Source organism: Pan paniscus, chromosome 2 (assembly GCF_029289425.2).
Source record: "Pan paniscus chromosome 2, NHGRI_mPanPan1-v2.0_pri, whole genome shotgun sequence".
NCBI classification, from domain to species: domain Eukaryota; kingdom Metazoa; phylum Chordata; class Mammalia; order Primates; family Hominidae; genus Pan; species Pan paniscus.
In genome coordinates this window covers 120,853,223-120,866,722 of record NC_085926.1, presented here as the reverse complement: position 1 = coordinate 120,866,722, position 13,500 = coordinate 120,853,223, and the positions used below count along the sequence as shown (strand labels likewise).

The 13,500-nt window shown below is 53.8% G+C and overlaps 1 protein-coding gene across 9 annotated transcripts in view; it reads left to right on the top strand.

Moving 5' to 3' along the window:
* SEMA5B (semaphorin 5B) overlaps nt 1-12,946 on the top strand; it is a 119,951-nt gene extending 107,005 nt beyond the window's left edge. For 5 of the 9 annotated variants that reach the window (XM_008950506.4, XM_003825203.5, XM_034957192.3 and 2 more), the window contains 12 exons: nt 10-217; nt 6,547-6,664; nt 6,816-6,997; nt 8,453-8,596; nt 8,773-8,920; nt 9,030-9,255; nt 9,394-9,612; nt 10,113-10,283; nt 10,386-10,535; nt 10,920-10,964; nt 11,409-11,614; nt 11,843-12,946. In XM_008950506.4, the coding sequence (XP_008948754.1) occupies nt 10-217; nt 6,547-6,664; nt 6,816-6,997; nt 8,453-8,596; nt 8,773-8,920; nt 9,030-9,255; nt 9,394-9,612; nt 10,113-10,283; nt 10,386-10,535; nt 10,920-10,964; nt 11,409-11,614; nt 11,843-12,001 (1,976 nt within the window). In that variant the 3' untranslated portion in view covers nt 12,002-12,946. The remainder of the gene's footprint in view (nt 1-9; nt 218-6,546; nt 6,665-6,815; nt 6,998-8,452; nt 8,597-8,772; nt 8,921-9,029; nt 9,256-9,393; nt 9,613-10,112; nt 10,284-10,385; nt 10,536-10,919; nt 10,965-11,408; nt 11,615-11,842) is intronic. The other 4 variants (XM_008950503.4, XM_024928393.4, XM_008950502.4 and 1 more) reach the window with 4 other exon arrangements.
* Nucleotides 12,947-13,500: the final 554 nt, after the last annotated feature.

Sequence of the window (13,500 nt, the reverse complement as noted above, 5' to 3'; positions counted from 1 at the left end):
CTCCCCCAGAGTCGGGCACCATCCTGAAGGCGCTGTCCACGGCGAGCCGCAGCCTCCACGGCTGCTACCTGGAGGAGCTGCACGTGCTGCCCCCCGGGCGCCGCGAGCCCCTGCGCAGCCTGCGCATCTTGCACAGCGCCCGCGCGCTCTTCGTGGGGCTGAGCGACGGCGTCCTGCGGGTCCCACTGGAGAGGTGCGCCGCCTACCGCAGCCAGGGGTAAGCCGGGACAGGGCGGCTCCCGAGGCCCCCATTGCGGAGGAGGCGCTTAAGAGGCGGGGCTTTGGACCCGGGAGACCTGGGCTGGGTCCCTGCAGTCTCCACTAGTGTGCCTTAGGACAAGTCACTCCACCTCGCTGAACCTTGGTTCTCTCCTCGTAAAACATCTTGCAGGGTTTTTGTGAGGGTTAATTGAGATAATCTCCATAAAGCACTTATCAGTACCTGGAGGAAGTGTGTGCTTAGCAAATTTTGGTGGGTGGCTGTTGTTATCCCTGTTGTCAAACACATAGCTAGGGCCAGTCAACCATCTCTAGCCCACTTGATTTATTCTCAGTCCTTTCTGTACAGAGAGGTCTTTATCTTTGAAACCACAGCACTTATAGCCCAGATATGGGGGCAGATGGAGATGATGCTTTGAGTCAGCCCCACGTTTTTGCTCCTCTTGCTTCCTTCCTTAGAAGAGGTAGAGGCCGGGCGCGGTGGCTCACGCCTGTAATCCCAGCACTTTGGGAGGCCGAGGCGGGCGGATCACGAGGTCAGGAGATCGAGACCATCCTGGCTAACACGGTGAAACCCCGTCTCTACTAAAAATACAAAAAATTAGCCGGGCGTGGTAGCGGGCGCCTGTAGTCCCAGCTACTCGGGAGGCTGAGGCAGGAGAATGGCGTGAACCCGGGAGGCGGAGCTTGCAGTGAGCCGAGATCGCGCCACTGCACTCCAGCCTGGGCGACAGAGCAAGACTCCGTCTCAAAAAAAAAAAAAAAAAAAGAGGTAGAGAGGGCTGCTGCAGGTAGGGCAGAGGTGAGGCGCCACGTGGAGGAGTTGCCCTGGCTTCCCACTGCTTCTGAACTTGGTTCTTCATGTCATAGCTTCAAGTGGACTCACAGATTTGACAACTATGGCATCAGTGTTTAAGGGGGAAACCAAAGCCTATTCCAAAGCCAAATGGAAATGTAGCCCAGACTCCTACCACCTGAGGCTCTCCCAGGCTGCATCGCCTCATTTTCATGATACTCAGAAGCTGGCACCACCACAGCCACGCGAGCTTCTGTGGCCTTTGCAACCAAGAGTCCTGGCTGTGCCATCTGTCCTCAAGATTCGGAAGACAAATGGTATCCATGATACAGGGCTGTTCTTCAGCTCCAGTGGGGTGTGCTAGGAGCTGGGCAGAGGGCTGTGGGGCCAAGAGGAGCTGGATGGTCTTGGTGAGGCAGCCAAGGAGGGGGAGTCTCAGGGCAGACACTCCAGCTCCCTTCAGCCCCAACACAAGTCTCCATCAGCGAGACACCACACACTTACTAAGACCCACCATGTTCAGGGCACTTTGTAAGACTGTTGGTGTGAGAGAAGGCAAGAGAAATAGGCCCCAAACACTGATTTCCCTCAGATCTCCAGATATCTGGGTGGGAAGAGAGCCTTGGCCTATATCAGACATGTGGGGAGAGATGGTCGGGTGTGGGGGGAAGGACACACATGGTGGAACCAGACACACCTGGAGCTCCATCTCAACTCCATCATCTACCAACCGTATGATCTTGAACAACTGAATCTTTTTGAGCTTCGGCTCTCTCATCTGGAAAATGGGGAGACATTTGATGGAGCAAATGATGTTTAACAGGCAGAGTTGTAAGGATTGGGACTAGTATTCATAAATTGCCCAGTCTAGCAAATCACAGGTGGTAGCTGGTATCTTTATTACTTCTTATCTCCCCAAATGCATTTAGGAGCCCTCCAGCCTCCTAGGCCCTCTGGAGTCTCGTAGAATATAGTCAGTACAGCCTGGCAATGAATCACAGGCTTTCACATATGGCTTGTTCTCCAAGAGGTTGTAAATCCTTAAAGGCAAACCCAATGTCTCAGTATTTTTTATACTCCACCAGGGAGTCCCACCCAGCCCAAGGCACCAAGTGGCCTTCTACACATGACTGATCCTTCAGTTGACTGACTGTTTGGCTTGAGAGGAGTTCGGTGCAGGAGAAACATGGGGAATGGGACTGGAAACTGGATTGAGGCCAACTGAGAAGGCCAGGGGAGGATTTTGACTTGAATCCTGTGGCTGTGGGCACTGGAGTGGTCCTAGAGCAGTGGAGTGCAGTCACGGGCTGTGTGAAAAGATCAATCAGACAGTGGTGAACAGCACTGTCATGTAGCAGATGGATGGTTCAGGTGGCCTAGTATGGCTCTAAGCCAGATCTGAAGGAACGGGGCCTGCAGTGGACGGGAGGAAGGAAAGGGGCTGGGATGTTCAGCTCCAGTGGGGTGTGCTAGGGAGGCCTGTGCTCACATTCTGCAGAGACGGGCTGAGGGGCTTGTGTAGTGTGCCCATTGCACTCTTGCCCTGGAGCAAGGCAGAAAGAAGTCAGTTTGGAGTTTGGTGCTTTCATCCTATTTTGTTTCCTGACTTTGAGATAGGAGCCCCTGATGTGTACAGTGAAAACCCTGCTAAAAAACTATAGGTGAATCCAAAAAGCATGAAACGCAAGGTCACATTATCAGAAGATTAGAAAAATGGCTAGAGCAAGTACACACAGTCACCAAGCTGTGCACTCCAGGAGTCTGGGAGCCAACTGCCGCAATATATTAGAATTTGCACTGTTGTGGGGTGTGTTGTCACAAGGTTTTACTATGTTCTAGGATAGGCATTTCATGCTTTTTCCCTCATGCCTTCCAAAACTGGCAGGAAGATTAGGGTGGGTAAGCAGAGGCCTCTTCAGGCTCCCTCCTCTGCCCAGGATCCAGGGGTTATCTCCAACTGCCTCTTTTCACTCAGGAGAATCTCAGCCCCACGGGGCACCTCCAAGACCTGGCCTGGCCAGAGAGAGATCAGTGCTCCCACGAGGAGGAGCTGGGGAATAAACTGCTGACTGGCTCTGCAAAGCGGGTGTTTTATTCATGGACCACCCCTTTCCTCCTTCCAGCATGCCTTTCACCCTGCCTTTGAGAGGGGGTCCTCTACCCCCAACTCATTCACAGATCTCCCCTGGCTGCCCCATGAGCGCAGGGAAGGCCCACTCTCAGCCATTTTTTTGCTCACAACCTCCAGAGATACCTTTTCCACCCTGGACAGCTCCCACTGTGAGACTACTACACCACAGTGCTGGAATCAGCCTGCCTGAAACTTCCACCATCCATCTCTGTCACACCTCCGAGCCCATGGAATGAACCTGTTCCTTTTTGTAATGGCTGCTTGAGACATTGCAGTAAAAAAAAAAAAAAAAAAAAAAGACATGGTGATATATTACTGGTCTGATGGCTCCTTTATGAAAAGGACTCTAAACTGCCACCCATTTCCACAGTCAGAGACACACTTTAAGTCTCTTATCCTTGGAGCTTTCATTTTTCTTAAGAGCGTTCCCTGCTCTGTAAGCTTTGGAGTGGCCTTTGGCCAAAAGCAGCAAACGTGGTTCCACTTGAGCCAAGGGGGCAGTTATCCCTTTTATTCACAAGAAGAGAGCTCGGGCACTGGCCTCAAGAAGCCTCAAGGGTCCCCTCAGGCTGCCAGGGAAGGGGCAGGGCAGGTGTGTCCATGAAGAATCTGGTATCCTCTTTCTTCTCTGGGACTTAATTGAGGGCAGGGGAAGCTGAAGGGGTGAGAGGGCTTGGAGAAAGGAGGCTGGAGCCAGCATCTACTCTATGTTTTTCTTCTTTGCTATTCTGCCATGGTTTGGAAAGACAAGACACTTCATCCCTTGGCTTGGGAATCTTGACAAAAGTGGCCCCTGGCACAGCAGTTCTCAACCATGGGTACACAGCAGAGTTACCTGGGGGGTACTTAGAAGATTCCAGTGCCTAGGCCTATTCCAGTCCAAAAAGCCAAAGTATAGGTTGGTGGCTTTTTGTTTTGTTTGCTTACGCTTTTTAAAGGATGCCCAGGAGATCCTAATTTGCAGTGAAGCCTGGGAACTCCTGCTGTAAAACTGGTTAGGCTCTAGATGGAAGAAGGAGCAAGAGGCCAATTGCATTTCTCCAGAATCTTCTGCATTTGTCTTACATAAGCTGATTCAGGTTTTCTGCTCTTACCCATTTTCTCTGCTGGCAGACATTTGTTTTTGATAATAGAATATTGTTTATTATTATTATTAGTCACTAGCTATGGCTAATTCTTTTTTCCAGTTAATTTGTGCCACTTATAATGCCACATAAGCTGCCTGTAGAGGTTGATACCCATTTTTGAGTGCTGAAGGAAATAAATTCAGGAGTGGGCTTTGCTGAGTTCTCATTGGTTGAATTTGCTAGCAGTCCTCTTGATCCCAACGTCAGCCAGTAAGCAGAGTCTCAAAACCACAGGTTGCTGGGACTACTTGTGTACATGTGTTGCATGTAGTCCCACAGTGTCCAGTTTGATGGACTCTGCTGATAAAACACCCTCAAATCAAACCATTGATCCCAGAGGAAAATATGACCACACTTATCTTGTACAATTTACCCAAATTGTCCTTGAGTGAATAAACTGGAAACAGATTCCCCAGCAACAGTTAAGTATTCTGGATTCCTGGGTGGGCCACAGTGTGCTCACCAGGCTCCCATGATTGCCTCGCTTATATGAGGCTGCGGGTTGGCCCGGAGCAGCAGATAGTACTGTCTTCTTTGCCCTCCTTTGGTGACAGGGAGAAGCCCCACCCTCTTCTTTGTTTAATTAACATCATTTTTCTCTGGGGCCTGACATGATCTATTGAACCCACTGCAAGTTAAGAATTCACCTGACAGGTTACTCTCCCTGAAGCTTCAAGAGATAAGAAAAATTCTACCCCAGGGATGCCAAAAGCTGCAACTCTTAGCTCTTCGTTTGTTCTTGGTGTATCTCTTTAGCCCTAGGCATCTTTGGCCCCTTTGTCCAATGGGAAGATCCCTCTGCAAACTTACAGAATGGTGTGAACTCCCCACCAGGCTCCATCTTCTTTGCAGTCCAGTACCTCCTTCTCCAAAGCCTCTTCTGTTTTCCAACCTCCAATTTCTGAGCCCATGCTTAGTGCTCTCTCCAGACCCTCTTCAGCAGACTGGCTCAGAAGGGGGTGGAAGCTGGGGACAGGAACCAGAGGGATCGAGGTATCCCCCAGGATTGGCAGTGGGCTGAATGTTGGAGGGACCCTCCTTCTGGCACCAGGATTGGATACTCTCTGTACTTAGCAATGGATAGCAAAGCCTGATTCCATAATCCCCACAGACTTTTTCTCCCCTTTCAAGTCCTACTAGTGGAGATTAGATTTTTCTGTTAAAAAATTACATGAAGACATCAAAAGGAGAAAAAGAAGAAAGGAGCTCTGGACTATGAGAAGTGGAGGCATTTGGGGCATGCATCAGTGTGTGAACCAGTTATCATTTTGGGGCCACTGTAGAGAGACCAGCCCTCAGGGTTGAGGAACCGAGAACTGGGATGTGACCGCCTACAGCTTGAGCTCATTCTCACGATGCTAAAGCACTAGACTGCTTCCTGCCACTAAGCAGCACAAGCATGTGGGTGCTCCAGGTGACCATGGACAGTACCCAGTTGTCTGCTGATCCTGCGCTGTGTTTTGAGGGATGGGCTCATATTCAGTGTGTGAAATCAGACACAACCTCCCGTGGGAAGCAGAAGTGTGAGGGGAAAAGCGTGGTCAGAAAGCTTAGGTCTGGGCCCAGCTCTACCACCTATGATCTGTGTGATCTCAGGGAAACTACTTATCTCCTTGCCTTGGTACAATGAAAAGATTGTATAGTGGATCCCAGAGGTTCTCAGCCTGGCTCCCATTAGAATCACCCAGGGAGCTTTTAAACACTACTTCGCCCCTAGAGTGGGGTGGGCTCGGGTATTGGTATGTTTTGAAAGCTCCTCAGGTGATTCTAATGTGCAGCCAGGGTTGAGAATGGCTGGATTAAACCATCTGTAAGGCTTTTTCCATCTCTAATGTTTTATGACTCTATGATCATAGCATGTGCCAGGGAGGCATTTCCTCTTTGGGTTCCTGTTAACCACACCTGCACCTGTGGCTGTGGGTGAGGAGTATGGGGCACCCATATTTGGGGAAAGCAGTGCCATCTCTTTTAAACGTGCAGTCTCTGGAGGATGAGGGTTTGAGTCCTGGGTCAGGTCACTGGGTTTCCCCCAGATAACATGGGAATAATAACAGTACCCACTTCATTGGGGTGCTGGATTTAAATTAATTCATGCTTATAAAGTGCTTAAAATGATGCCTTACACACAGTAAAGGCTCAATGAACTTCATTATTATCATGGAGGACAAATGGATGGAAAGTGGTGCACAGAGGGGAGTGTTCACGTGTGTTCCTGAGATGCAGGTGAGGCTGGGAAGCCAGTGGGCTTGAGTCCCAGGACGTCTGTCTGGCAGGGCATGCCTGGGGGCCCGGGACCCGTACTGTGGCTGGGACGGGAAGCAGCAACGTTGCAGCACACTCGAGGACAGCTCCAACATGAGCCTCTGGACCCAGAACATCACCGCCTGTCCTGTGAGAATCCCCTTGTGTCCTCCCATCTCAGACCCCTCCTTCAATTCAGGCTATGACTCCCCATCAATATTCCCCCAATCCCCTGAGATCTTACGACTTCCCTGCCCTTGGCTTGGGTAATAGGGGTACTGTCCCCCATGTGTGTCTTCAGGTGCGGAATGTGACACGGGATGGGGGCTTCGGCCCATGGTCACCATGGCAACCATGTGAGCACTTGGATGGGGACAACTCAGGCTCTTGCCTGTGTCGAGCTCGATCCTGTGACTCCCCTCGACCCCGCTGTGGGGGCCTTGACTGCCTGGGGCCAGCCATCCACATCGCCAACTGCTCCAGGTATGTGAGGACAGGGTTTGCATGGTGTCTGCCTTGGACCAGGGTGGGGAGAACTAGGGAAACAGGGGCCCCTCACTCGGGTGTTTGCATAAGGGACAGAAACCACTTCAGGGCTGTGCTAGGGACTGGATAGGTGGCTAATATCTGAGGCAGGAAACCTGAGCCCTGAGGGAGTTTCCACGCTAGTGAGAGAGAAGTTTCTATCTCTTGGTGACTCTTGATGCAAAGAGGAATGCTGGGCAGGAATGGAGGTCACTCCTAGACAAAAGTGTGCCTCAGTAAGTCTCATCCCAAACATAAGGAACAGCATGGGATGGTGGCAAGGCAAGCAAATCTAGTGCCAATCCCAGATTGCCACTGTCTGGAGGCGTGGCCGTGGCCTAGCCACCTAACCACTCTGAGCTTCTCTTAGTGAGGGTTATAGTACCCACCCAAGAGTTGTTGGGAGGGTTAAATGAGATAAGGTATATACAGAGCTTGCACAGTGCCTGGTACCTGGGGACTCCATAAAATAACTAAGCCATAATTTTAGACACTTTTTCTTTTTTTGAGACAGCGTCTCACTCTGTTGCCCAGGCTAGAGTGAAGTGGTGTGATCATGGCTCACTGTAATCTCCTGCCTCAACCTCCTGATTAGCTGAGACTACAGGTGCCCACACCATACCCAGCTAATTTTTAAAATTTTTTTGTAGAAACAAGAGTCTCATTATATTGCCTAGGCTGGTCTCAAACTCCTGGCTTCAAGTGTTCCTCCCACCTCAGCCTCCCAAAGCTCTGGGATTACAGGCATGAGCCACCACACCCAGTCTTGGACACTCTTAAAAAAACTATTTCATACACATTTATTAATGTAGCCCTCACAGCAACCTCATGGGGGTAGGAATACAATCATTGTCCTTACTTTAAAGTTAAGAGTACTTTAAAGTTAAGTTACAGAAGTTTCTAGTAACTTGCCCAGGGTTTCACAGCCAGCAAATGGTAGAGCCCAGATTTGAAAATTGGCGTCAGAGTAGGCATGAGTGAGCAGTGTCTGAGGCTGGAGCAAAGCATGTGCAATGTAGTACAGGGGACAGAGTGTTGGTTTCAGTGCAAGGATTGGGACCAGCCAGGAAGGCTGAAAGGGAGGCTGCAGACTGGAAAGGGGACTAGGGCCTTCTTCTCTAAAGAGTCTGCCCTTTTGGCCCTTGTGAGATGGGGCCATGTCCTACCTCTACGTCCTTAGTCCTGAGCACAGCCTGATATATAGAAGAAGGCTCTCAATACATGTCTGAAGGAGGAATAAATGAACGGATGGATGAGCGAGTCTGCCTGAGATGACCTGTTTAGAAGATACTTCTATGTCACTGTCCAGCCCTTTCTGACAGCAGTAGAAAATACATCGGCCCAGAGACAGACTAGATCTAAGAAGCTAGGGCTCAGAGGGGCATCTGTCTCTGTCCCCTCCCACCCCGCCAGGAATGGGGCGTGGACCCCGTGGTCATCGTGGGCGCTGTGCAGCACGTCCTGTGGCATCGGCTTCCAGGTCCGCCAGCGAAGTTGCAGCAACCCTGCTCCCCGCCACGGGGGCCGCATCTGCGTGGGCAAGAGCCGGGAGGAGCGGTGAGGGAGAACAGGCTTGCTCTGAGGTCCCAGACTTTCCGGGCCCCCCAGAAAGTGGCCTGGATTCTCCTCGTGATCCCGGGGACTCTCGTCCTTTCCGGTCTTGCACTCCCAGGGACCTCTCGTCAGGGAAGGGGGTCCCCCTCCCTGGATTGACGCCTCTCCCCCGACCCCAGGTTCTGTAATGAGAACACGCCTTGCCCGGTGCCCATCTTCTGGGCTTCCTGGGGCTCCTGGAGCAAGTGCAGCAGCAACTGTGGAGGGGGCGTGCAGTCGCGGCGTCGGGCCTGTGAGAACGGCAACTCCTGCCTGGGCTGCGGCGTGGTGAGGGTTGGGGCCGTGGGCCAGGGGCGCGGTGTAGGGTACTGGAGCCGAGGGGAGGGCGGGGCTGGAGGTCGTGGGGCTCTAAAGCTGCCTCCGCCGCCACCCGCAGGAGTTCAAGACGTGCAACCCCGAGGGCTGCCCCGAAGTGCGGCGCAACACCCCCTGGACGCCGTGGCTGCCGGTGAACGTGACGCAGGGCGGGGCACGGCAGGAGCAGCGGTTCCGCTTCACCTGCCGCGCGCCCCTTGCAGACCCGCACGGCCTGCAGTTCGGCAGGAGAAGGACCGAGACGAGGACCTGTCCCGCGGACGGCTCCGGCTCCTGCGACACCGACGGTACCGCCCCGCGCCCGGCGCCCCCTCCTTCCTCTCTCCCAGCCCCGGAGCGGTGAGGGCGGGGGCGGGAGCCGGGGAGGCCCAGGCCGGGGTCGGGGTGGCCGGGCGCCCAGTCGCTGAGGCCTAGCCCCTCCGCAGCCCTGGTGGAGGACCTCCTGCGCAGCGGGAGCACCTCCCCGCACACGGTGAGCGGGGGCTGGGCCGCCTGGGGCCCGTGGTCGTCCTGCTCCCGGGACTGCGAGCTGGGCTTCCGCGTCCGCAAGAGAACGTGCACTAACCCGGAGCCCCGCAACGGGGGCCTGCCCTGCGTGGGCGATGCTGCCGAGTACCAGGACTGCAACCCCCAGGCTTGCCCAGGTAACCCTGCACGGAAGGAATCCTTGGCCTAGCGAAACCCTGTCATCCTGGAGGCCCCCTTCCCCGCCCCAGGCCTACCCAGGAACTCCAATGCCCAGGTGACCCCTTCTCCCTGCCAACTCTGTGCTAGGGACCCCCAGAGCAAATTTCTGCCCCGGCCATAGATGCAATGGCTACTCCGGTGGAGTACGGCCTCAACTTATCCTCCTTGTCCCTTTTTTTTTCTCACCTTTCTTAATAAGTTAGACAGGTAAGAAGCTTGATTGGAGGTGGAGTCGGTCTCTCTCCCTCCGGGTGTCTCTGCTGCTTCCTGCGTTTCCCTCACCTGCCGCATGGGGTGGGGGCACTCCCTAACAGTGGACTGTTGGGTGGCGGGTGGATCGGGTGGATGTTGAGGTCACTGTGGCTCAGGGCAGAGTGGTCTGGGCTGGTATGGGATGGAAGACCGTCTTGGGCCCTGCCTGCCCCTACAGCCCCTCACACACCCCGTCCCCTTGCAGTTCGGGGTGCTTGGTCCTGCTGGACCTCATGGTCTCCATGCTCAGCTTCCTGTGGTGGGGGTCACTATCAACGCACCCGTTCCTGCACCAGCCCCGCACCCTCCCCAGGTGAGGACATCTGTCTCGGGCTGCACACGGAGGAGGCACTATGTGCCACACAGGCCTGCCCAGGTATAAGGCAAATCCCGCCAGGGCTGGGAAGCGCCATGGAGCCCTCTGATCCCCACCAGGGGGTCCCTGGGCAGTTAACCTCATCCTACCCACAATCCCCAGAAGGCTGGTCGCCCTGGTCTGAGTGGAGTAAGTGCACTGACGACGGAGCCCAGAGCCGAAGCCGGCACTGTGAGGAGCTCCTCCCAGGGCCCAGCGCCTGTGCTGGAAACAGCAGCCAGAGCCGCCCCTGCCCCTACAGCGAGATTCCCGGTAGGTACCCCTGCCAGCACCTGCGCAGCAACCCTTCCCAGCCTGCACTCCCAACTTCCTTCTCCTTCTGAAGCTTGTGTCCTGGTGGGGAGCAGGGGGCACAGGATGAAACACGGAGGTGGGGGGAAGGAGATGCCGAAAGAAAACTCCCATATTTGCCTCCATGCACACATTTGGGGTCTGGGCCCTCCTCATCCGGTGGATGGGCTAGCCCTTCTCAGAGGTGGGGTCTGAGGAGAGAGGGAGGGGAATGAAGGCCCCCACGCCTACCTAGTCCTACAGCTGAGCGTTGACCTAGAGGTCCTCCCAGGCTTACGCCTACCCTGCAGGGCCCCCCTCCTCTTGTCTCCGTCCCTGACACCCTGTCCACTGGTCTTCCTGCAGTCATCCTGCCAGCCTCCAGCATGGAGGAGGCCACCGGCTGTGCAGGTAAAAGAAACCGGCCCTACCTCATGCTGCGATCCTCCCAGCCCTCTGGCACCCCACTCCAAAGTCTGGACTCTTTCCACATCCTGCTCCAGACAGCCAAGCTTTGTTGGGGTCCCCACTGCTTTGAGATGGTGTGTAGGGTGGTCTGGGCAGTTCCCTCCATGCCCCCCCAGCTAGGAGGCCATCATCAGTCTGTACCCAAGGAAGAGTCATCTGACTCTAGACCCTCTGGTTGCCACCTCTGACTTGAGCCACAGGGTACCTTGTGAAAGAGGTCCCCAGTGACAGCCTCCCCAGCCTCCCTGTTTCCTTTGGCTGTGGCCTCAGAGCCCTTTCCAGGATGCCTCAGAGCCTCCTGTTGCTGTTTCTGCTCCCAGGGAGGCAGGCAGGAGTCTGTCCTCTTCACGGTGGCCCTTATCTTACTACCTGCCTCTCTTCCCCCAGGGTTCAATCTCATCCACTTGGTGGCCACAGGCATCTCCTGCTTCTTGGGCTCTGGGCTCCTGACCCTGGCAGTGTACCTGTCTTGCCAGCACTGCCAGCGTCAGTCCCAGGAGTCCACACTGGTCCATCCTGCCACCCCCAACCATTTGCACTACAAGGGCGGAGGCACTCCAAAGAATGAAAAGTACACACCCATGGAATTCAAGGTGGGAGCCTTCTTGTAGAAGCAGAGGGCAGGATAGGAGGGCAGGGTGAAGAGCGCAGGGGTTCTGGCCCTCAGCTGGGCGGAACTGGGCAGTGGTGGTGTGAACAGAGCACTGGATCCGCAGTCTGAGTGTTCTTGCACGGCTGGCTTCTGGACTCCTTGCCCTGGCCTGTTCCCTTCCCCTGCATGTTCCCTCACCCCTTTCTCTGGTTCCTTCTTCCACCCACAGACCCTGAACAAGAATAACTTGATCCCTGATGACAGAGCCAACTTCTACCCATTGCAGCAGACCAATGTGTACACGACTACTTACTACCCAAGCCCCCTGAACAAACACAGCTTCCGGCCTGAGGCCTCACCTGGACAACGGTGCTTCCCCAACAGCTGATACCGCCGTCCTGGGGACTTGGGCTTCTTGCCTTCATAAGGCACAGAGCAGGTGGAGATGGGACAGTGGAGCCAGTTTGGTTTTCTCCCTCTGCACTAGGCCAAGAACTTGCTGCCTTGCCTGTGGGGGGTCCCATCCAGCTTCAGAGAGCTCTGGCTGGCGTTGACCATGGGGGAAAGGGCTGGTTTCAGGCTGACATATGGCCGCAGGTCCAGTTCAGCCCAGGTCTCTCATGGTTACCTTGCAACCCACTGTCACGCTGACACTATGCTGCCATGCCTGGGCTGTGGACCTACTGGGCATTTGAGGAATTGGAGAATGGAGATGGCAAGAGGGCAGGCTTTTAAGTTTGGGTTGGAGACAACTTCCTGTGGCCCCCACAAGCTGAGTCTGGCCTTCTCCAGCTGGCCCCAAAAAAGGCCTGTGCTACATCCTGATTATCTCTGAAAGTAATCAATCAAGTGGCTCCAGTAGCTCTGGATTTTCTGCCAGGGCTGGGCCATTGTGGTGCTGCCCCAGTATGACATGGGACCAAGGCCAGCGCAGGTTATCCACCTCTGCCTGGAAGTCTATACTCTACCCAGGGCATCCCTCTGGTCAGAGGCAGTGAGTACTGGGAACTGGAGGCTGACCTGTGCTTAGAAGTCCTTTAATCTGGGCTGGTACAGGCCTCAGCCTTGCCCTCAATGCACGAAAGGTGGCCCAGGAGAGAGGATCAATGCCATAGGAGGCAGAAGTCTGGCCTCTGTGCCTCTATGGAGACTATCTTCCAGTTGCTGCTCAACAGAGTTGTTGGCTGAGACCTGCTTGGGAGTCTCTGCTGGCCCTTCATCTGTTCAGGAACACACACACACACACACACACACGCACACACAATCACAATTTGCTACAGCAACAAAAAAGACATTGGGCTGTGGCATTATTAATTAAAGATGATATCCAGTCTCCAAATGTCTCTGTGCATCTGTGCGTGGGCTCCTCTTGCATAGTCTAGGCAATCTGAGCAATGCACCAGGGTGGCAGATGGTCTCTCAAGGCGGAGGAAATGCCCCAAGTAGCCTTATCTTTAATAGATGATATCTTTCCATTTGTAGAATGGAAATACACATACAGTGTACACATACATTGCCCTACACCCTTTTTGGAAAAGATGTTGGGGATAAGCAAATTCACAGGTGGGGACATAAGGTACACCAAAGGCAACAAAACAGGAGAGAGTTCTGCCTGCTCCTTTAGCATCTCTTCAGGCAACAGCTCCAGGGTGTGAGTCCAGCGGGAGAGTGTTGATGAGAATTATTTTATGAGATATTTATACTGCTGAGTTTAATAAAATCAAATTTGAGAAACAGGCAAATCTGTGAGGTGGGAGAAGCCTAATATAGTTTTTGCTGGATTAAATAAAGATAACCTCAAAGCCTCAGCCCACCAAATCAATGCTGCCATTTTGGATGAGATTGACGGACATGTTAAATTTAGAGAGCAATTTCCTGACTTAATTG